Source organism: Megalops cyprinoides, chromosome 10, assembly GCF_013368585.1.
Source record: "Megalops cyprinoides isolate fMegCyp1 chromosome 10, fMegCyp1.pri, whole genome shotgun sequence".
NCBI lineage: Eukaryota > Metazoa > Chordata > Actinopteri > Elopiformes > Megalopidae > Megalops > Megalops cyprinoides.
Genome location: NC_050592.1, coordinates 12,207,771 through 12,230,285, shown reverse-complemented (window position 1 = coordinate 12,230,285; position 22,515 = coordinate 12,207,771). Strand labels below are relative to the sequence as shown.

The following is a 22,515-nucleotide window of genomic DNA, read 5'->3' as shown; positions in this document are numbered from 1 at the left end:
GTACAGACTCCCAAAGCGCACATTTCAGTTAGACTGCTCCCCCTCAATCAGGGCGGGGAATGAGCTTTTGTCATTACATCATTAACGTCTCCTGTCTCAGAATGATCAGGGTAGGTGTGCTGACAGTCTGGGCATGATCAGACCAGTGCTCAAATACCGTGCCTCAGGTCTAGGGAATCCACCAGTGTGTGGGAATTCATGTGTTCCAAAGGATGGAGGTCTGCACCAGATGTCCTCTCACTGTCCATCGCTACCGGCCCACGGTGTGGCTCATACACTCACTCGCACATTCACACATTGGCACAGCTGGGAACAGTTAGCTATAGCACAGGGGCTTTAACAAGTTCCACACTGAAGGATTCACTTAGACCTCCCCCCACAGTGAGGGCAGCAGGAGTGTGGGGCACACACACTACAGTGCCGATAGACTGCCTCAGGCTGTCCTTTGGACTGTGTTTTTCTAGACCTTTCTATACCTCAAGTTTAGATCCCAGAGGAGTGACGGTCGCAAAATAATTCACATTAGTTTGTGGACGAACTGTCCTTAGAGCTGCATGTCCTCACGCAAAAGAGTAATTCAGAAATCATCGGAATTTGGAGCTTCGTTCACTTTGTGCTTTATTTCTTGTGCACTATGTAAGCCATCTCTCATCTTGATATTTACTTCCCCTTTTTAGCAACATTTATTTTTGTCCATCATTGGTGAATTTCTGCTACAAGTTACAATGATGGCCATATATAAGTGAACACTGATACCAGATATTACTCTAATGGTTGTGATCAAATCTACCACACCTTAGCTGATCTTTGTTTAAAATCTAAACCGCTGAATCTTTGATGTTTTGACATATATTTTCCCCACACATTTTGACATGCCATTGAAGTCAGCTATGGCCAGTTCACAACAGTATTTCACAATAAAAACATATTTCTGTGTGAAATGATCTTGGCAACAATGAATGAGAATTCCATTTTCCACTATAAGTTTTCTTCATGTACAATTGCATATATATACTATACACACACACACACGCACACACACACACACACACATACACATACACACACCTCTGTCTCACACACACACACACACACACACACACACACACACACACACACACCATACTGTCAGACAAGTTCCCAAGACTGTTGTCAACCCTCATTGCTTCTCTATCATAAATTTACATTCCCCTAAAGCAAAACTAAAGTAAAAGAGGCATTGTAAATCAATCACCAAAATGTAACAAAGATGCAAGATAACAGTGCTTGACATGCTGGGACGTGTCAGCAGGCTCGGCACTTTCCTCTGAGGTGGGAGAAGCCCTTATCTCTCTGCAGCATGAGGGGGGTCAGTGTCTGAGAAGGGGAGGTCCCCCTGTCGCCCACGGCACCTCCCCCATCCCCCTATCCTCCTCCCTCTCATACACACTCACTCAGCGCCCCCATTCAGCGCTCACTTTCGCTCTCTCTCTCACTCTCCCAGGATGAGGAGGTTACCCCAGCGACTGCTCTCCCTGTGTCTGACCGGAGCACTGCTGCTGCCTCTGTGCTGGGGTGAGTCTTTCGCTGTCCTGGATGCACGTGCACTCTCTGGCCGAACAGGGCATCCTCCAGCGCGTAGGAGCGCTCGGGAAGTGTTCTCTGTGCCACAGGAAAAATGCATTCTTAGCAACTGTGTGAGAGCTGCCAGAGAGTTTAGGTCTCTTCTGGAAGGGTAGCATGAGTTTGTAGAAAGTACCCTGCCTTTAAAATGTATAAAAAAAACTATGGCATATAGGCTAGAATATACTGGGAGAAGTGGAGCAGTGTTGCAGGAGGAGGCAGGCTGTCGGAATCTTCCTGTGGAGACTATGTAATGCTTTCTCAGACGGCACCAAAGTTTGCCAGAGCTCAGTAATTAAGCAGCTTTTTAAGCACCCAATGGACTGCACGCAGCTGTGGTATGGAGATTTGTTTTGTTAGTCGGTGGGCTTTGTATGCCAAGCAGCCGAAGGGTATTGACTCGCGAGACAGGGGGAAAGCACTTCCCCTCAATCCTGGGCTTGAGGGCTGAGCATGCCGAGCATCTGTCAAACTCCCGTCCTGTTCGTGAGCAGGGACAAGAGCCAGGGACCGTTACTGCGAATAAGGGCAGCGCAGGAGGTGCGCGCGCTGTGAGCTGGCTCTGCAATGTCTGACACAATGTAATGCAATTCAGCTGCTTCATGATTTATGCAGCTGTAAATGAATGTGGCAACATTGGAAGCGGAGGGAGGAAGTGTTCTTGGTGTCTGCGCTCTCTGACGGGTTTTCACTTTACAGTAGCCCTCCTTCTCAGAGCCCTACCAAGCAGCTGCCTTCTGATAAAGACAATGAGTATGTCTGCCATCATGTGATATGGCAGGAAGAGATTTATCTGTGTATGGTGGACCGCTTTCTGAGTCAGAGGACACTTGTAGAGACTGTCCCTGGTGGTTCCTTGTGAAAGGCTTCACTGAATATTAATATGGAGAAAAATACCCAAAACTTTTGCACAGAGATGGAAGCAGCAGAAATATGTGACATTGTGTCCCTTGAAATAAATTTACATTTTATTTAAAATGAAAGTATATTTATCATGGCATTTCAGATTAATCATTTATTTTATCTGAGCATACAGTAGTTCTTTTTATTTTGTGGATTGCTTGCTGTGAAACAGGATAAAGGATAAATATATATTTAAAAATATATTTAATATTCAAACTTCTGTGAATAGATTTCAAGTTGTTTTCAGTTGAAGAGCATAGTTTTGTGTTCAACTCATGCCTGTAATTAGTAGAAAGGCTTTGCCGTTTAATTGTGTCTCTGTTTTGAGTTGCTTCACCTTGTGTATTGTGGGTACTGTTATTGTGTTTGTCAGGTAAAACATGGACCTGCTCCACTGCTCAGTGAGTGGGAGTTAATAATCATCACGTCTTTAAACAGCACACATCACCATAATGCTAAACCATTTAAATAATTTTCCTGCACGCAGAAGACAAACAGAGCCATTAAAATGGTGGGAGGTGTTGACAGATGGTAATGTTTTAGACTGAGCGTTGAATCTGTCATTGTCAAAATGGATGACATTTGCTGGGTGACATTTTGCTGTTTTTTTAATGTGCTTTTTGCCAAATCATAACAGCATAAAGTGATTTAAACAACACTAACCATTTATTGAGGATTTCTCCTTCTGTTGTCTTTCCAAGGTGTTAAGGACAAAGGTGTCCTCTCAAAGGAGTTCTTTCTAATTAATAGAATAAACAAATAAAGAAAATTGTAATTGAAGCCCATCTTATAGACCCAACTCTTTGCAGATGAGACCAACAGCAAAAGGCATACAGATGGACAGCTGTCCTTTAGCATCCTGTCCTGTTTAACTGGACCTTCTGATCGACTTTCATGGTTAACGTCTTTCACCATACTGCCACTGAGGAATGGCTAACAAAACACGACAAGATACTTGTTGGATTTGACCGGAACAGGCCCATATGGGCAAGGGTGTAATGGTTTCTCCATGTGGGAAGTGGAGCTGGGTCAGGGCGTGGCTGCAGGGTGACAGGTTGACAGGATGGTGGGGGGTGAGTTCACGGGGTTAGTTCCCATCCTCCCCTCCCTCAGACAACCCTGCCCTGGGGTCAGAGCTGAGAGGGATCTAATGGTCCAAAACCAAAGGAGGACTTCCGCAGGCAAGGCAGGGGTGTGTTGCTCTTTAATTCAACATGGAAAAGAAAGGCTCTGGCCTTGTGGCTTCTCTGACTGATGGTCTCTATAGCTACCCCTCTGTTGTAGTAGACCCTGAGGAGAACACCACACCACAGTCTCGCCCTCATCTTCTTTCTGTGAAGTCAGATGACTTGACTTTCCGAGCTGACACATCACTCCATTGGCTGCCTGTGCACATAAGCAAGTTGAAGCATGCCTTATTGCCTTTGAGGGTCTTTGAGGAAACTAAGGAAACTGCACCTTTATGTGTGGTACAAAACATGGGTGCAAATGTGTCTCTACATGGCTTCATTTGCGCCATGAAAAGATACACACAAAGTATATTAATCTGTCCATGTCTGATGCTGACCATACTGGCAGACAAGAGTAGAAACTTTACCTTGTGGAATATATCCTGCTGTCCTCTTGTCCTTTACAAGTATGGTTGAGTGTAAGCTGCATTACTTTATGATGTATTTAAAAAATTTAACACAACAGCAAAGCACAGGCAAGAACAACACACAATGTAAACAAGAGCTACTGTATCTATAAATCTTCACAACACACTGCACGCTATCCCAGCAAATACTCAGCCAGTTCCCCAGCTTGTAGAATGCTGTTAGTAGATATATGATGTGTTTTCGGGACAGAAAAATGCGTGGTGATTTTTTTTTTAATCATTTTTTTGGCTGTGTTCAGCAATCTTGCGAAAGCAGTGTTCCTCAATCTGTTGTCCTCCAAGGGGGATTCCAGCAGCGAAACCTGACTCTCATTGTTGCACAAGAAACCAGAGCATAGTGCATCCTGAGACACCTCTCACTGCCCACCGTTCACAGAAGGTGATTCATGGGCCCAGTTCCAGTACCCTCCATTATTCCCATGCGAGCACAGAGATCCATCCCTCAGGGAGATCCGCATCTCACAAGCTCCCATTGTCCTATTGTCATTGTCCTAACTGTCCACAGTTGTTTCTTTGGCCGTAATTTACGCAAGATGACTTGATTTGTCTCCTGCAGAAACACTAGCCACACCTGAATGTGTTCCTGTACCCCCCAGGCAGAGATTTATAAATGACGTGGTGTTATTACAACACCCTGTCTGTTTCTGACAAGGTTTGGTCTTTTGCCTGTTTTGTGTGATCCACATGTTAAGCGGTCATTGTGACATCTCTTTGTCTCCAAAGTTCAAAGTACAAAAAGATGTAACAGGGTTCCATGAGAGAAATCAGATATGTAAACTTGGTACTTGCTGTGTTTCATACCGCAGTTCAAAAGAAACACGCTATATCACTGTGAAATGTAACATTATTAGAATGACTGGAAGACAACATGCATCTTCCATGCTCTCTGATCTCCCATTTCAATCTCAGCCTAGAAGTCATCTTGAAGGGCACTCAGATAGAATCTCATCTTCCATTGCAAAGAGGAATAATGGATTGCAGTTCTGGCCTGTCCTAAGGAGTATGGTAGTTAGCTAAAAGAATTCACTTAGACAGAATATCAGTCAAATGAGAACGAGTAACAAGCCCAAAGAAGAAATATGGGAAATTCCAAACTCTCATTCTAAGAATGTTTTATTCTCGTTGTGTCTCCACAGGCGATGATGCTGAAGACGATTTTAGCTATACCACAACACCAGACTATGACTACAACGCCACTTTTGAGTATGATTATTACAGTAAGTTCAGAGTCATCCACTCATTCCTAACTGATGTTATATTTGCTATTCCTTAGCCTGTCTAATTATTTTTTTTCCTTCCAAACAAATAATTGCCACAGAGACAACTTGCATTTTGTGTTTTAATCAGGTAATACCAGCAGTCTGAATTATGAAGTGTATGAAGTTTTGAAAGACAGCAAAACAAGCCAATCTGCTTATCCAGAAGATGGAACCAGGAGTAAGGTACTTCACATTCATTTGTTCTTCTCCATGCCAATGCATTGTTTAATAATTCAACATGATTGCCCGGCTTACACAAACAAGGCATTTAGAATGGCATTCTTATCCCCATTCCAAACTGGAAATGTGAGCAATGCATGCTGCGTGCACATTTCTTTATATAACTAAAATTTTCCTAAGCATTAAACTGACCAGCTCTGTGCATCTCACACATGTGCATGCAAACCACACACAGGTCTTACGCCTAAATTTTTTTCTTTCTTTGTACATAAATGGCTTTAAATACAAAGAACATTGACTGATTCTATGTCAATAGGGCACTGCATTATGCTGATATTGCTTCCTGCTGAGTTTCCTCGTTTAAATCTCTTTAATTTCATCCCATTATCTGTTTCTTTATTTGCAGTTATTTGGGAAAATTATTTAAAGTGGCATTTAATTTAAAATTAGGTTCATGCTGTCATTCATTTTTTTTCTATCAATTATGTAATTTGAATAATAATTCAACCTAAGAAAGCACCAAATCTAATAAATCTAGGAGGACTTGATATGTCTGAAGAGATGGAAAGGAAGATGTCTATAAATACCGTTCTCTACATCCTCTGTCACTCCCAGATTACTCCCTCTCATGCTATCTTATGCCATAATTCATATTTTAAATGGATTTTTAAGTATTTGAAAAGTTGTGGCAGCAAGAAAGAGTTTACTTAGGTTTTTATGCCTCTGAGACAGATTTTAATGATTTCAATAGATATGCTAAATTAAGACATGCAAATAAGCAAACATGGTATTGTAAGAATTACCTAGTATGTCCCTACTTTGTGAAAAATTCACCTTCAACATGGATTATGCATGTGGGAAGCATGCTTTCATTATTAGCCCCAAAGTGTTAAACATGCAAAACATGACCAGTCATGCATGTGATGTCTCTGATTCTGATATGAATGTGCTAAATTATGTCTGTGTATGGACTGTTCCATGAAATGTCATAATACAGAGGCATAACTATGCGTAAATGAATATAGGGTGGAAAAGATTGCCTGTTTGGGTATCCCCAAACCCACACTACTCATATGCTTTTGTAAATAAATGATAGTGGAGGGTTTAGTTTGGTTTAGGCACTTTCTTTAATTTCATTAGTTGATGTTTGGTATTTGTACAGTTCCCCAGGCAAGCCCAGTTTAGCTTTACTTGTTTTTACTTGTCCTGCTAAAACAGGAAAACTGTCTACCAAAACATAAACAGGGCAAGTCAGTATGAAAATGTCACATTGACCCAACGTTCTTAGAGACAGGAAATTGATGAGAGAGGGCTATTAAGTCATGCAAGGCATGTTGAGCCAGGCTAGAGAGACTAAAATCAGGAGCAGATCATATAAAGAGAGTGCTTCCATCTGACAGCCTAGTCTGGTGGATTTCCAAATTAACAAAACTGTCCAGGGTTTACTAAAGCCTCAGCAATGATGAGAATGATGGCCTATTTACAAATAGCCACAGTTGAGCTATGTCACTGAAAACGTACTACTTTAGAAAAATCATTATTTTCAATGCACTAACCAGGGCCCTTATGTGAGAAACCATTTCATTTGCAAAATTCATGAAAGATTCTCCCACAAAAGCATAAACCAATGCTTTCATTACAAACTGGGTGTGTATATTCTATTACCTTTCTAAATAAAAATAAAGAAATGAGTCATAAATCCATTGCTGAAAATTGGCATGTGCTTCTCAGATTTCAAATGCGCAAACCATGTTTAGTTTTGTGGAAGGTGACCTAAACTGAAGACATCAAACTGCACATATTCCATCCAAAATTTACCCACACCAAGTGACTTACAAATGGGGTTCCCACTGTTCTTTTCTAAAATGCTCCTGTGTAAGAATGGTGTTTACTGTGTGTTATAAGCTAACGGGCTTATGTGTTAACCTCCACAGTCCCAAGAAACTATCCTGCCAACGCTTCTGGTCATCTTCAGTTTGTCTATACACCAGCTATATCAACTGCTTTGAATGGTACACAGGTAAGGCAATTCAGACATCTGTCAGATGGTAGCTCAATATTTATTATCTACAGAAATAACTCACACACACACTATGTGGAAGGTATAAATATGATATCAAGTTCTAATTTAATTTCTTTTCTCAGACCTCTGCACTGTTGAGGGTAGGAACCGAGTGAGTGCATTTGCAGGTTTTGATTGGTGCTTCTTTAAGATACAGTCTAATTGTCTCCATGTCTAGGTGGAGATTTCCTGGAGTGAAATTCCTGATCACAGTGTTACGTTACGTTAAGGATTCATCCTCTGTACTTCTGCGCTTCCTCTGCAGATTGTAGAAAAGGAAATACACAATAAAAATACTCATACAGGAGACAAGAAAACATTTGGAATCAATCCAGTTGCCATCTCGTGACTGCAGATGCATGAGCTGGAGTTTGAAATAATGTTTATTTATATACTGACCCACAGGGATTCCTGGGAACAGAAGCAAGGTGTCAGTCTTCTTCTGTTTTATTTTGCCTATTCTTACTTAATTGGACATGAGTAAGATGATGTCTGCAGGCTTTAATAATAAACTCGGCTAACTCTGGGGACAAAACACACTTAAAGTGATGTGAGCTGGTAGACAATATTGTTTACTTTCACTTTTTGACAGTAGGTGGCGCTTTATGTCCAATAAAATATTTGGGGAAGAGACCAAATTCCCACAGAGCTGGAATTTAGTCAGGGCTGGGATTAACAGATAGGATATATTGCTTACTGCAATTGTCTATACGTTCACAAAGATCTTTATCACCATTATAGCGCTTGTAGTTTTATTTTAGGTGTAATTTGTAGCACAGTAGTAAGCTGCAGGGCTTGCACACAAAAGGTTGCTTGTTCAATTTCCTGCTGGGGCACTGTTGCTGTACCCTTGGGCAAGGTACTCAACCCAGAATTGCCTCAGTAAATATCCAGCTGTATAAATGGATAACATGTAAAAATTATAACGTAAGTAAGTCACTCTGGACAAGATCATCTGCTAAATAACAGTAATGTAATAATTACACATACAAGATATATTATGAATATAACAGTGTCACATGCAGGAAGCAAACCCAGAGTCCTCATGTTAAAGGTCAAAGTCCCTGAAAACTGCTGCAAACAACTGCAATTGTTCATGAATTTGCAAATGTTGCCTCTTTCAACTTCAGCAGTTTACGTATGATCATTTCTTTCAGACGTCTATGGCTCTGAGCAGAGCAGGAAGTATGGATGGTCAGAGGGACTGAAAGGAGCCATCTGTCTGAACAAAGGGACAGTTCATCGATGCTGTGCACAGCCAGACTGCTCACAGCTGGGAAATCAGTGTCACTACCAATACACCTAAAATCTTACATGTCCAATTGTTGAACTGGTTGCATCTTATACCTACCTGTGCTTGACTTCTAACCCCCCCCTTTATTTACTACTGTCAGACAGGCCAAGCTCTTCTGTAATACGGTCTGACTTGGTCTACGAAACCATCAATGTGAGTTCATTGATTTTGGCCGAGTTTCAATTGGCTGTAAATTTCATGAGGAAATCCATCTTCATTCCCCTCCCTATTCCCACTTCTTCTGTAGTCTACATGGCCCTGAGCTCAAGCCCAGCTGTATGCCACTGTTTATGAACTGAAAGGCAAACACGTTTTCCAAAATATCAACTGCACTGCCACACATGATCTGCGGGATCTTATCAGGGAACATCTATTTCTGGGATGCACTCTCACTATGCCGTGTTATGTATGTCTAACAGTGTATCAGACGAAAGTCAGATAAGCCAGCCTCACAAGTGACAATTGCACATTGCCATCTCTCTCCTTTAGCATGTCAACAATTTAATCAATATGTAACAAATATATAGATAGTGGGGCAATGGGATCATTTATATGTGTTGTTTATATTCTTTAATAAATATTTTTCAATAGTTGTGCTTTTTAATTAAAATTCCATAGTTCAGTGTCTGCACTAAATCACTGAGGTTTGTCGATTTTAATTTATGGTCTTTGAAGGAATAATTTCTTCCTTCTTTAATCAACAAAACTCAACAGATCCTCTTTGTTCTCCGTTGTATTATACAGAATTATCATTTAAAGTACCAGTCAATAGTAGCCTACTTATTAACATGCATTGAAAGACATTTTGATCTAAAGACTCAAATGCTTGAAATTTGTTTCTTAGACAAATGTAAATACTGAAGTTGATACCTATGTATGAATTTCTCTCCAAGATTTTTTTTTTCACCTTGAAAAATAAAAAAGTTTTTATTTGTTTATAACACTGTTTTGGTCACATAACACGCACAATTCCATTTGTGTTATTTCATAGTTCTGATGTCTTTACTACTATTCTAAAATGTAGAAAATAGTAGAAATAAAGAATAAAAGTTGTATCCAAATGTTTGACTGGTACTGTAAATGGAAATTTTTGGAAAATTTTGGCTCCTCCAGAGGACCTAGTTCTACTTATTCTGGCACTTCAGAATCTGCAGTATTTAAATGAGATGACGTGTGTACAGATAGTTGGGATCTGCCATTTTCTTTTTTGTTACATATTATTTTTAAAGCATTTTCAACACTGGAACAGAACAGAGCAGTGCAAGTGTCATCTGGCATGATGTCACATCTTTTTCTGGAAGTGTTGCCTAATACTTATGGGAAAGAAAGGGGGTGGATGTGTGCCAAACCACAAAAACCATGGGAACAGGTTTGTAAAGATAACAGGTGTCAAAAAAACACGGCAGGAATTTACACAACCTCCAGTAACGGTAAATACTATGACCTGCAGTATGACAAGTTATAGAAACATATTTGAATGAATATGAGAGAAAGTGAGAAGTGCATAAAAGTCCATAAAAAATAAGAAGAATGAGTGTGAAGTAAAGAGGACGAAGGCCATGGCATATTTTGGAAGTGTTCAAGAGAAATACATTCATGAAGCTGGAAAGAGACTGAGATGTGGCTGAGACCATGAAGCTCCATGCTGACTATTAAGCAGAATGATGAAAGATATGCATGCCAAATGTTTTGGGGATAAGACTGAGAAGATAACACATCCCATGGAGGCAGAGAGATAATAGATCTGGGGAGAAAACAATTTATAAATCAATATCTACACAGGATAAATGCACAACTGCATATTAATAGAGAGATCTTGGGTGAATGAGATCATGAATGCATGAAACCAGGTTTTGAGAAATTAGTCAAGAGGATGCGAGGAGTCATTTGAGAATATAAGACATTATGTGACTGGGTTCGAAAAAAATTGCGCAGTGAACACCAGAGAATTATGAGGGTATTTTAGAGGTCAGGGGCAACATACGAAATCCCAGAGGACCGTGAAAATGTGTGCAACTGGGGGGGGGGGGGGGAGGTGTTACGGGCCATAGAGCTTCAGTGATGTGGGTTTCCCAGCCCCTTGGCCTGCCTCTCCCCACCCCCCTATAAACCAGAGCCAGCTGCAGGAACATGAAAGACAGCCACAACATCTGCACATCCTCCGCGCCTGTTTACCTTGGCTTGTTCCACTCCACGGAACAAGCCTACTGTGGGAGGAGTGACTCAGCAGGACTCTGGAAATGCCCATCATGGAAGGGGTTTGGGAGTTCCCATATTTCCATGCCAGAGTCCCCCTGATACCACAGCTCTGGGCCTCGGTCCTCATTAGAACCCCTGAGGACTCAGTTACTGTTCTATTATCATGTCTACCAACCCACAGCTGCCTCTAAGCAGTAATTATGAGGACGGTTCAGAGCCCAGTCCTGGAGATCTTTACTGCATGGAGTTCTGACCCTCTACCCTTAATGACGTTGAATTATATTCAATTAAATACCTTAGCCTTTAAAAGAGAATCACAGATAAGCACGTAAAATGAGGAATGCACTTAAATAGTGAGTTCCCAATAAAATCTAATGGAATTTACTAGGCTACATGGGAGAGTGGTAAATGTAAAAGAAAAAGAAAATCTGCATATGTTGTGGCTGTCTAAGCACTAAAGCTAACACCCCCTGTTCTGTTCTGCTCTTTTTTGCTCCGATGATTATAAGCAGACAGTTTAATTTCTTGTAAAATTAATTCTTTATTTCAAAAAGTACAGTATTTATCCATTTTTCTTAAAGGTAAACATGGTCATGAAACAGGTGGCTAAACCACTAAATTCCCATATGAGATTTATTTGGTCACATGGTAAGGTGCCCATGTTAGATTTCAAACTTCAAATACAAAGTGCAGTGAAACCCTTGTTCCAATGTATTGAAACACATGGTGTATTTAAAGTTTGCCTTGAACTCTCACTTCTCTTAAAATCCCTTTGTGCAGGTTCAAGTTCATTTTCAAGCGATTTGTACTCCTACACTATCAGTGTTTTCTCAATACATCCCCAGAATCAAGAATCAGATGCAATACATTAGGATAAATAAAAACAGTGACACTAAATATACATTCTGCAGATTTAGATCAGAACCAAAAATATTTTTAAGTTATATGTGCAGCATTAACCTATTGAACTATAAATACAGCACAACCATATTCAAACTAAGAGTAACAGTAAAATTCGAAGTTATCCATGTCCTATTCAGTACAAATCTGTATTATGTATATAGTGGATTCTCTATATATGGTTTACTCAGTACTGCACGGTCAGGAACTGTGGTGTATGGTTCCAAGGTCGAGATATCTATGGTAGTAATTATTTAACACAGTTAACTTAAATTGATCTAAACTGACTCAACTACCTTTGCTGCATTTTTTGTTTTGTTCTGTTCCTTATTCATTTCATCCATCACTGCAGACCATGGAGAGAAATGGCATTGTAATTACAAATCACAAACAAACAAAGCATCACCATTTGACCTCTGACCTTTTTATGACCCATGGTGCTTGAAACACGCAGCTCACTTAAGGTCATAAATTACTGCAGAGTTAGTGAGCAGAAAACCTGCCGTTACCTCATAAGATCTTAGAAGATCTCCTCTTTCTGTTGGCTCATGTCTATTTCTCTTCTCAGAAATTGAAATTTCTCCACCATTAAAGTGTACATTTCTAATGTCACCCAATCTGATCGCACCCATTGAAATAACTGTCCATAGACAGGTTTATAATAAAGTTTGACAGAACTGGAACAAATATTGAAATGATTTTACAAAATTTTATTTAACAGCAACCCCTTAAACATATGCAACCATTCCTTGTATTTTTTGAGCAGACAAATAAGGCCAACAACTAAGATGATCCAACCAACTCCAAATAGTGTCTTATATGCCTCCAATTATTTTGAAGGAAAAAAAAAAGCCCATTAGGTAAGATTCATGACATTACAACAGCCAAACCGTACTATTTCAAGTACTAACCAAAACATGTTAAAGTAACAAAAAAAATCACTGTCACCTGCTTTTCTTTTTCCAGTCAGAATTTAAGGTCATACGGTTACAAGATTAAAGTGCTCTTTGCACAGATCATGGAGATGCTCCTGAACCTGGGACAGGAAATATCGGATTTGCAACATCACTCCCCTTTCCATTACGCTTGGGCGTAAGCCCATTAACCTGTAAATGTTGATAAGGCAAAGAGCAGCAAACAGTGCAGGACTCGTGAAAGAACAGGGGGAAACTGTAGCATAGTAGTAAGGAGCAGGGCTTGTAATCGAAAGATTGCTGGTTCGATTCCCTGCTGAAGCACTGCTGTTGTACCCTTGGACAAGGTACCAGAATTGCCTCAGTAAATATCCAGCTGCATTAATGAATAGAACTGTAAGTAATGTAACATCAGCAACAGCGTTTCCAATATGAAGAGCAATACATGACTTTTAAACTCATTAGCAGTCATACACAGCAAAACATCAACAGTTTATCTATTCAACAACTGATTTATTCCATACTCCATACTCGACTAATTCGTGTGTGTCATTATTCCATTTACCGATCAAACCCACCCTGCTCTTGCAGTCGAGGAAAGTCTCTTGCGGTGAAACAAGGTCCAGTGTGTCTTCGTTCACGTCTTCGTGGTGCCATCTAGCGGAGATTAGATTTATTACAATTTACAGATGGCAGTACGGAGACGAGGGATAAAATAATTTTATTCGGCAATAGCAGAAAACAACAGTCACCTGGAGGTGATAACAAAAAATATGTGGCACTGTTGTACCGAAACACGCCCTACGTAGGCAACGCACTGAAGGCAGTTACAAAATCTTGCGTTTAACAACAGCCGCTATTGCTTAGTTGGTACAACACGTCATTGCGCATAGCCGAAAGGCTGTTAATCGGCACCAACGACTTTTTCAGGCACTCTCTCACAGGAGTCCACGGGTGTAGATCCAACCATAGTCCTGACTCTGACGTTATGTGATCGGTAAATCCATCTAAATACGGAAAAGATTACGCGGAGAGCAGCCAAATGGATTATGCGGGTGGGGTCTTCCCCTTATAGTCTATCTTTTTACGTAACTGGCAGATAAACACATACGAGATCAGGTTTGTTTAGTAGGTCAAGACAGGGTTCCTTGTATTCAGATGTCTTTCACAATGTTTGGGATTGTTCCCTGGTTTTTCGGACACGGAGAAAACTACACGTCTAGTTAACAAGTCAGAACGCGAACATTCTGATGAAAAAGTAGGAACGAATTGAGATTACTGCAATAATTCTATAATCCGTAATCGATCAGTTGGATACCTTAAACGTTATATTTTAAATCCACTTCTGCTTAATGTCAGTGTTATGTCGAATTGACAAGTGAAAACATTGTAATGTCATGTGCGTTACCCCATGAAATAATTATCACACAACTAAAAAACAGCCAGTAGCTCCACTGCACTCCTAATGCTGTGACGAATCACAGAGTGGTTTGTGGATTAATTGCATAAACAGACTGCAATCAAAACCTTTTCGGGCTTCGGGTATCGCGAGGAGGTGTTTTCTCGCTCAAAGGGTCGATGGTTGACCGTGGTCTGAGTCATTGCGGATAGCACCAGTTGATCAGCTGGAATCCATTCAGTACCTTGGACAGCGGTCCACAACAGTTCTTTGACAGAAGTGCGCGTCCGACTCAAGGAAACTTAACTTTCTCCTGTTAAATTGGCGACATGGCAGATGTCGCTGCCCGGTTTCTGACACTGTGCTTGTTTTTGTACGTGGTCTCGTTGTTGTCCGGAGTGGGAGCACTGTGGGCGGAAGATTTACCGGTGAAAACGGATGGCGGCGGCGAACAAAAGAAAGAACTTGTGAGTCTGGTTGTTCATTTTTGTTCGAATAAATATATTTTCTTTCAGTAGACCAATTCCAGAGCAAACTGTTAGTAGTATGAATGACATGTTCGGATACATTTGAGAACCGTCACGTTAAAATGTGTCAAAGTAAGTTTAAAGTCACTCCACACGCAGGACCTGGTTCTAGAACCTTTTGCCATTTCAAACGCCTAGTAAAATATGGCAGGTATAGGCAACCAACTCCAATCAATTAATCGCTCAGTGGAGGTGACTGATTTGGACCGTCGTCGATATCTCAATTTGAAATAGCCAAGGGAGGAAAAATTTCGATTTTGGGTCTTGAATGCACAGTAATTCCAGTTGCTCTTCTGCAGCTGGGTGTTCTTCACAACGTACTGGAAAAACTTCAAAACAGAAGAATGTCTACTTTGGAAAGGAGGTACAGTCGTCTCCCTGGGGTATGCTAACATCTACACCGAAAACAGTAACATGATTACATGCAACTTTTTACAATAATGGCACACTTTTCTTACTCGAAAATATGGAAATCATCTACCCCAACAACCGTTTTGTTATTTGTATCATGAATATCCTTATATATGAAAATTGTCATAGACAGGCGTGTCTGTTGAGCAAATAATGTCATGTAATGCGAGTGAGGAATCTGGAAAAGAGTCGGAGACGATTCACAAGAGCTCCCCGAATTTCATGGAAACGCATATTAAAGGCTGGAATTTTGGACACTGAATATTAGAGCTCCAGTAATAATTATAACATAAGCGGGAGTGATAATAAATGGGAACAGCAAGATGGAAACCAGTCTTTGAACAAGCGTTTATTTCCCTGCAGGGCAAGCAATACAGGGCATACACTCCACCCGATACAACAAATTTTCAGTTCCCCAAAAGTTCACTGAATGAAAACAAATTTTAAAAAGACAACAGAACACAACAAACCTAAACAAAATCACCTAATGAAAAGTCTTTGGTGTATCTTTTACTTCACCACTGGTTTTTAGCTCTCATTCTCACTACCCAGAGCCTATTTCGTCGTAAGTGTAGTGTCATAAAACACCGAATGGTGTCAACTTCATAAACTTTGAAAACGTGGACTGTCATACACCACATTGTCCTGGAATGAGGGTGTATTTACATGGCGACATCTACTGGTGAGTAATAAAAATAGTTTTCCCCAAGTTCGTGTTCGGGGAAATCCTGTTTTTACCTTGTGTACCATTTAAGACAGGGTGATAACAAGAGATACACTTGATAACTATGCAATATATAATCAAAACACTGTCGCAACGCGAGATGCATCTTGTGACACAAGTCATGTTTTACCACAATTGGTAGTACATTCCTTAAGCTTACATCCTTTCTAATAAGGTTGTTTCTTTTTCTACTTCTCAGTGTAACGTCGGTGATTTCTGCTCAGTGAAAAAGGGAGCACGGTTTGGCCAGCTATGCGACTGTCCACAAGGCTCCAAGTGCAACTATTTCTTCCTCAAATGTTTGTGACCCCACCTGCAGTACATTGGGTGTACTCAATTCACTATAAATATGTTGAAGATGTGTCTTTGGTTCGTCAGAAAAATACTCTGGTTACAGATCATTTTAAACTTTTTTCCTTTTTTTGAATGACCTCTTGGTTTTGTCCTTAAGTGCTCTCAGAAAAAAGTCACAAATCTCTTCACATCACCATGATATAACTTTCCTCCTTTTACTGTACTTTCACTGTAATTTTTACAAATGTTTTTAAATATAAATACAGAGAGAATATTTTATGAATAAAAGAGAACAAGATAATTTGAACAATGTATGCTTCATTTCTTTGTTATGCTCCTGAATTCGTCACACATGCCTCCGCCCGACAGATTATAAATACTAATGGGACATCTCAGTGCGAGTCTGCTAAATTTAAACCTGAGCTCTCCCACACTCCACTGCGTCCTCACTCTGCACAGTATCCTTATCTGTTGGCAGTGGGAAGCTTACAGACCTCTCAGATATTTCATGGAAATCAATTTGATATAATATTGACTTATTACACTATGTAAACTGAAGAGAGAAAAATTAAGCCTAAACCACAACCCTCTCCATAAAAAAAAAAAAAAAATCATTAGTAGGTTGTGTAACAACTCAGTTCAACTCTCCCAGTACTATTTCACACCTCTAAATAAAAGCATATCTTTGTAGAAGTGATAAGATGAAAAAACATCTGTCATCAACTTATCAAGGTAGCTGTGCAAAATTAAAGGTCTATGGGACTGAAAATACTGACCTTTTTAATCTGCTTTACACATGGATTGTTCAATTTTCAACTCTAAATAAAAGAAAAGGAAGAGAGCTGATGACATGCTGTTTATGCGCAAGGTTAAAACAATTGCATCCCAGTTAGGTTAAAAAGCTAGCAATACATGGAGAATTTTACTCAAAGGCTAGACTTAAATTGTATCTGTATTATAGGTTATGCAATTTCATGTTATCATCCATTTATGGCTTTACTTACAGAAAACAAATCTGAATATGACATGAAAGTGCTAATAAATAAATAATTTAGCTGAAACAATGTTAGATAATAAAACAACAGAAATCTAGCTCTAACACAAAAATACAACAAACCCCAGTGCAAAGCTATTTTTAAGATAGCTGAACATTCTTATTCCCAGTTTAATGACAAGCAGCACCATATTTACCGAGAGGCATGACCACGAGCACAAACTAACATAACAACAAAATTGTTTCAGGACCAGAGACACACTGTCTGCTCATTTAACAAATCCTGGAAGCCAGAAACATTTGATTTCTGTAAAAAAAAAAAATGTGCCCCAGGCAAATTTCAACACTACTGCATGTTATTTTAAAAATTGGTAACATTATTTCTACAAGGGCAGATGACATCACTGTGGGGGGAAAACACATATTACAGAACTGGTACCTGTGATTACTTAAGTAAGACTGCTTTCTGAATCACTTTCAATATTCTTCCTATTCCCTGTTTTTTGTGATGAAAAGTATATGATATTCAAAGACCCTAGACTGGAATCTTGAATATTTTATGTTTAACTACAATGCTGATTACACTGTAGCAGCTGCTTTATGACCTGACAATTCTCAGTGCAATGCCAATGTCAGCACATTCAACTCAGTATTCAAAGACATATTTAAAGAATCAATGATGCAGGTGATTCCAATAATCCATTGATCTATATGTCCAACTAAGATCAGTTACTAAAACCAGTGTCTCCTTGGTTGGACAAACCCATTATTTTTAAATACCACAAATTGCTTTTTAGTCATAGAGCCATATATATAGGCCTAACATATGGCTCTCAAGAACCTATGCTGGCTCAGTCATAACACAGTCAAAGCCTGATCCAATCCACTTAGCCAATACCTGTATCCACACACTGGTTGAAAACTATGAGAGAAAATAGATGCCATTCTTCTATGCTTTGGCTGAAAATAAAATGCAAAATTAGGAAATCAAAAGAGTATGGAGCATGTCTTCAGTTTCTGTGTAAAAACTATGTATATTACACTTGTGAAAAAGAAAAGAGTTCCATGTGACAACAATCTGAGTTTTAGGCTAACAATTCAAGTGAACTGTTATTGTTACTGTTATGCTGTCCATAACCACTACACCTTGCATTGTGCTTGGCTGGCTGTCAGATTTCCCTGAGATTTCCTTTTCATTACAGAGACTTCATAACGGAGGCTGTGTTTTCAACACAATGAGCTTTGAAGCACCGGTACCGTAACAAATTAACACTGTCACTCTGCAAACAATTTTTCAAATCACGGAATCACTTCACAGTTGCATTACTACAGTTTTCATTGCTTATATTTCCAGTCTGGATGAGCATACCATTCCAGATAAGTTTGCCTTGACTAAAAACAAAATAGCTCAGATAACTGGGAATATGCAGTCTCTGGGTGAAATCTTTTGCATTGATACTGCTGTTCAATGTATATTAGTACAAAATACCTCACAGAATGTTACCATTAAGGGGTTTTAAAATTGAAAAGAAAACCCAGGTGGCAGTGGCAAAAGTGACCAGCTGTGTCTTAGATGTGGAAGTTATACTCATATCAAGTCACTCAGCTCTTCTGGAAAAAGATCTGCTACAGACAAGCCTAGGCTGAGATGGAAATCAGTACGACACTCAAAGACATCTAAGGACACTCAAACACTGCTTGCCTTGTCACTAAATATGAGGTCACATTCAGGGTTGAGCTTTGCTGGGTCCAGCTGTTTCCCCATCTCAGGACACTGTCTATATGGATTCAATTTGCTTGCGGACCTTCTCTGATGCCAAGCGATCCAGGGCCCGCTGACGGGATACCACAAGCAAGGCAAAAAAGACAGTCAGGCCCAACATGGAGGCCTCAAATCTCCAGAAGAGTTGCTCCTCCATCACGGATGAACGGCAGCTGGCGTTTGGAGGAAAAAGGAAGACAGACAATACACTGAAATCAAACTGAGTCAAAATGAAACTGATCTTATGGTGATACGTAGCACACAAGAAACAGTAGGCTCTCCCTCAGAATGTGAACCTATCATGCAAAAGAGTCCAGTGTAATAGTCTGCACCAATGACCTAAGATAAAAATGTAAGTAATGCAGGCAGTCACCTCCTGTACTCATCCTTGTTGGACTTGGTGCAAATGACCATCTCCACGTATCCAGTTGAGCTGCACTCTGACCTGGTCTTCTAGAAAGGTCAGAGAAGAATGTTACAAGGGGGCTGGATGATTCATAGTGCAGGTACATTTCTTGTCCCCTTGACCACAGCATGCTCACTTTTTCATAAAAAATGGCCTGAAAGTCATAACTTGCAGCAACCCAAATATATCATGGAAAACCAACAAATCTCCTATATACAGCACACACAAGTATTATGATTTATCTGGAAAGCTCTTTATTAAGTATGTTTTGCTGGTGTATTGAGGATGTTTAAAATCTGCCTAAAATCCAAATTCTACAATCTGGCAAAAATACAAATTTTCTGTCTCGAGCTAACAAAATATTTCTCCGAGTTTAGTTTCAAACAGTGCTAGTGCATGTCAGATTAAGAGGGATTATTGGTTTCAACAACAGCAATTTGCTGTTGTTGAAACGCATTTTATTAAAAACACTTCCTTATCAGGTCCCAGCATTTTTCTTGTGTGTAGACAACTGCAGCACATAAACCTGCCCAGACTGAACCTCAGCTCTGCCTTGGAATGCACAGTGCTTTTTTAGCAGCTGCAGACACACTGATGGAGATGTCAAAACTAACATTTATTCTAAACCTCCTGGGTCTGTAAACATGTAACAGAGCTAAACACAGAGAGTGAATATGCAAGTATACGAGATTTGCTGGTACTCACGGCCTGGAAATCACTGCACTGGGTACACTCTGTCGACACCACAAACTCCTCCACCTGCCAGCAGGGTGTGGTCTCAGCATCCATCACTGCAAGAGGTCCAACAGACACAGAAAGCTGGGCCGCTTCACTTTAGTACACAAATACAACAGTGAAACACCTTGACAACAACTGGTGTATCACATCTACCTAGTGTCATGCCACACCTTCAAGCTCATGACATGTGCTCATGTTTGTGGGGATACTGCTTTAAAATAACATTGAGGAAATGGAAAACTGCATTAATACAATGCCAGTACTGTACCTTTCAACCAGCATGGTAAATGAAAAAGTAACCATACCTGAACTATTTCCTTTGGTTGACACAGCAGCACCAAGCACTCTGGAAAAATGAAGAAACAGTATTACGAAGCTCTGGGGAGTTTTGCATAAAGGTATGTTATATAACACTTTGCTGAACATTAAGGTCCCATACATTTTCTGCCTCACCTGACAGACATCCAGCCAAAGAGAAGCGTGTAGATGACCAGGGCTCTTGCACAGATCCTGCAATCGCTCTCCATTCTGCCAGGGCAAGCGCCACCCCAGGGCTAAATCTACACTGGCATAATCGCTGGACCTCTCTAGTGCTGTAGCTGTTTAATTCAAGAGAGGTAAATATAATACGAAACAAACTGTGCTTAACTGGCGGTCACGCACTTAAGTGCCTTTGCTCTGGCGCTCAACTGATCAAACTGGTTATTCTGACGGACGAAAGTTAAATAGAAAATAGAAGTACTGCTAACGTTAGCTACCAAAAGGTTTGTTATCTCTGGGGCTGTTTTCAACGACAGCATGGCCTGTCAAACTTTTTCGGAGGCAGCAGTAGCTAGGCTCTAGCTAGCTATCTTGGAACGCTGACAAATTGCGACACTGGGTGAAGTCAAAACAAATGTCGTATTTATAATTTCTTGATAGCTAGACGAGACAGCTATGAAAAAGTTAACACGCTGTTTCCAGGCTATGTAATATGCCGGACGGCTTTCCAGCTAGCGACATAGTCCAAATGGCTATCTATTTATCTGTGAACTTGGGGTCCTCGTAAAATATTTTACAATGTAACCCTCGCTGTCATTAACATGGATACACAAATTCACATGCGGCTATCAACTGTCAAAACAAAACAGTGCAATATACAACTACACGCTAAGTTGTATCTTCAGAGGACATAGCTAGCTAATTGGCTTGCTTGTCACTACCTTTCCTCTGAGGCGGCCATCTTGAGTAGTAATATTGGCTAAGTCCGAATGCATTCGTAAGGATCAATTTTACGCAGCCCTGCGCAAAGCCGTACAGGAATCGCAGCCCGATGGTCTTAAACGCACGTCTTTGCGCAGATGGTACCAAGTGCTGCGCAACTTTCTCTGGTTCTGGCGTCGTAAATTCTAACCCCGGTTTTCGTTCCACCTCCGTACACTAAGCGCTGTTTCTGTGATCCCCTTACACCCCAACGTGCTAATCTCACCGTTACACTGTCAGCGCACAAGCAGTTACCGACACAACGAAGAACACCTGTTACCTGCAGCCATATGTCTCACCTAATATTGTAACTGTGAATAACACCCAGTACCCCTACTTTCACCAAATCCCCGGAGAAATGAAAAATATATTGCTTTTGACATATGACAGCCAACAAGACCATTATATAAAATCAAAGCATTTTGTGTTATTATAAAAATATTTTCATATTACCTTTGAAACCGTTCAATCTACTGACATAAAATTAAAGTGGATATTTTGCATGTGCAAGAAAGTATTTTTTACTCTGAAATAAACTAATGAATTATATTATTTATCTGATATTTATTTATATATTATTACCACAGATTATTTAAAAATATATAATTAAATATTTGTATTAAAAATTCAGCTACATCATCATTTACATCTCAGAAATCACCTTACCACGTGTAATGATGGGCATTAAAACAAAATAATACTAAAAGAGTACTACATTTCAATGTTACTATTTTGCCTTTATGAATATGAATGTTCGGTATGTACCTAGTGTTTTCTGTAAAAAAGGAAAGTAGCTATCACTAAAAAACAAAATAATTTTAATTATGGTGGGTTGTTTTCTTCCTGGATTATATACATGTATTAAAAAGGATTAACAGAATAAGATATTGGTTCATGGCACAAGTTTATACAGAGAACTAAAGGAACCAGAATAAACAAAACCCATTGTGACAGTCAAAGCCGTTGAGCATGGGTGTAAACAGCAGACAGGACAGCTTAATGAGATGACATCATTAACAGACAGTTGAGGGTACTGCTAAGAGGAGCT

General features: G+C 39.9%; 1 protein-coding gene and 1 long non-coding RNA gene across 2 annotated transcripts; one reads left to right on the top strand and one right to left on the bottom strand.

Moving 5' to 3' along the window:
• The first annotated feature begins 1,447 nt into the window (after positions 1-1,447).
• Positions 1,448-9,489, top strand: LOC118785247. Its single transcript, XR_005005266.1, has 5 exons — positions 1,448-1,554; positions 5,299-5,379; positions 5,510-5,604; positions 7,536-7,621; positions 8,821-9,489. It is a non-coding gene; the product is annotated as an uncharacterized LOC118785247 (long non-coding RNA).
• An 8,680-nt stretch (positions 9,490-18,169) lies between these two features.
• LOC118784921 (protein JTB-like) lies at positions 18,170-21,644 on the bottom strand. The gene is made up of 5 exons (XM_036539401.1): positions 20,679-21,644; positions 20,531-20,571; positions 20,193-20,278; positions 19,455-19,534; positions 18,170-19,254 (listed from the first exon to the last, which is right to left on the bottom strand). Exons 1-5 carry the CDS (start codon positions 20,750-20,752, stop codon positions 19,098-19,100), a joined length of 438 nt encoding a protein of 145 aa, XP_036395294.1. The 5' UTR covers positions 20,753-21,644; the 3' UTR covers positions 18,170-19,097.
• Positions 21,645-22,515: the final 871 nt, after the last annotated feature.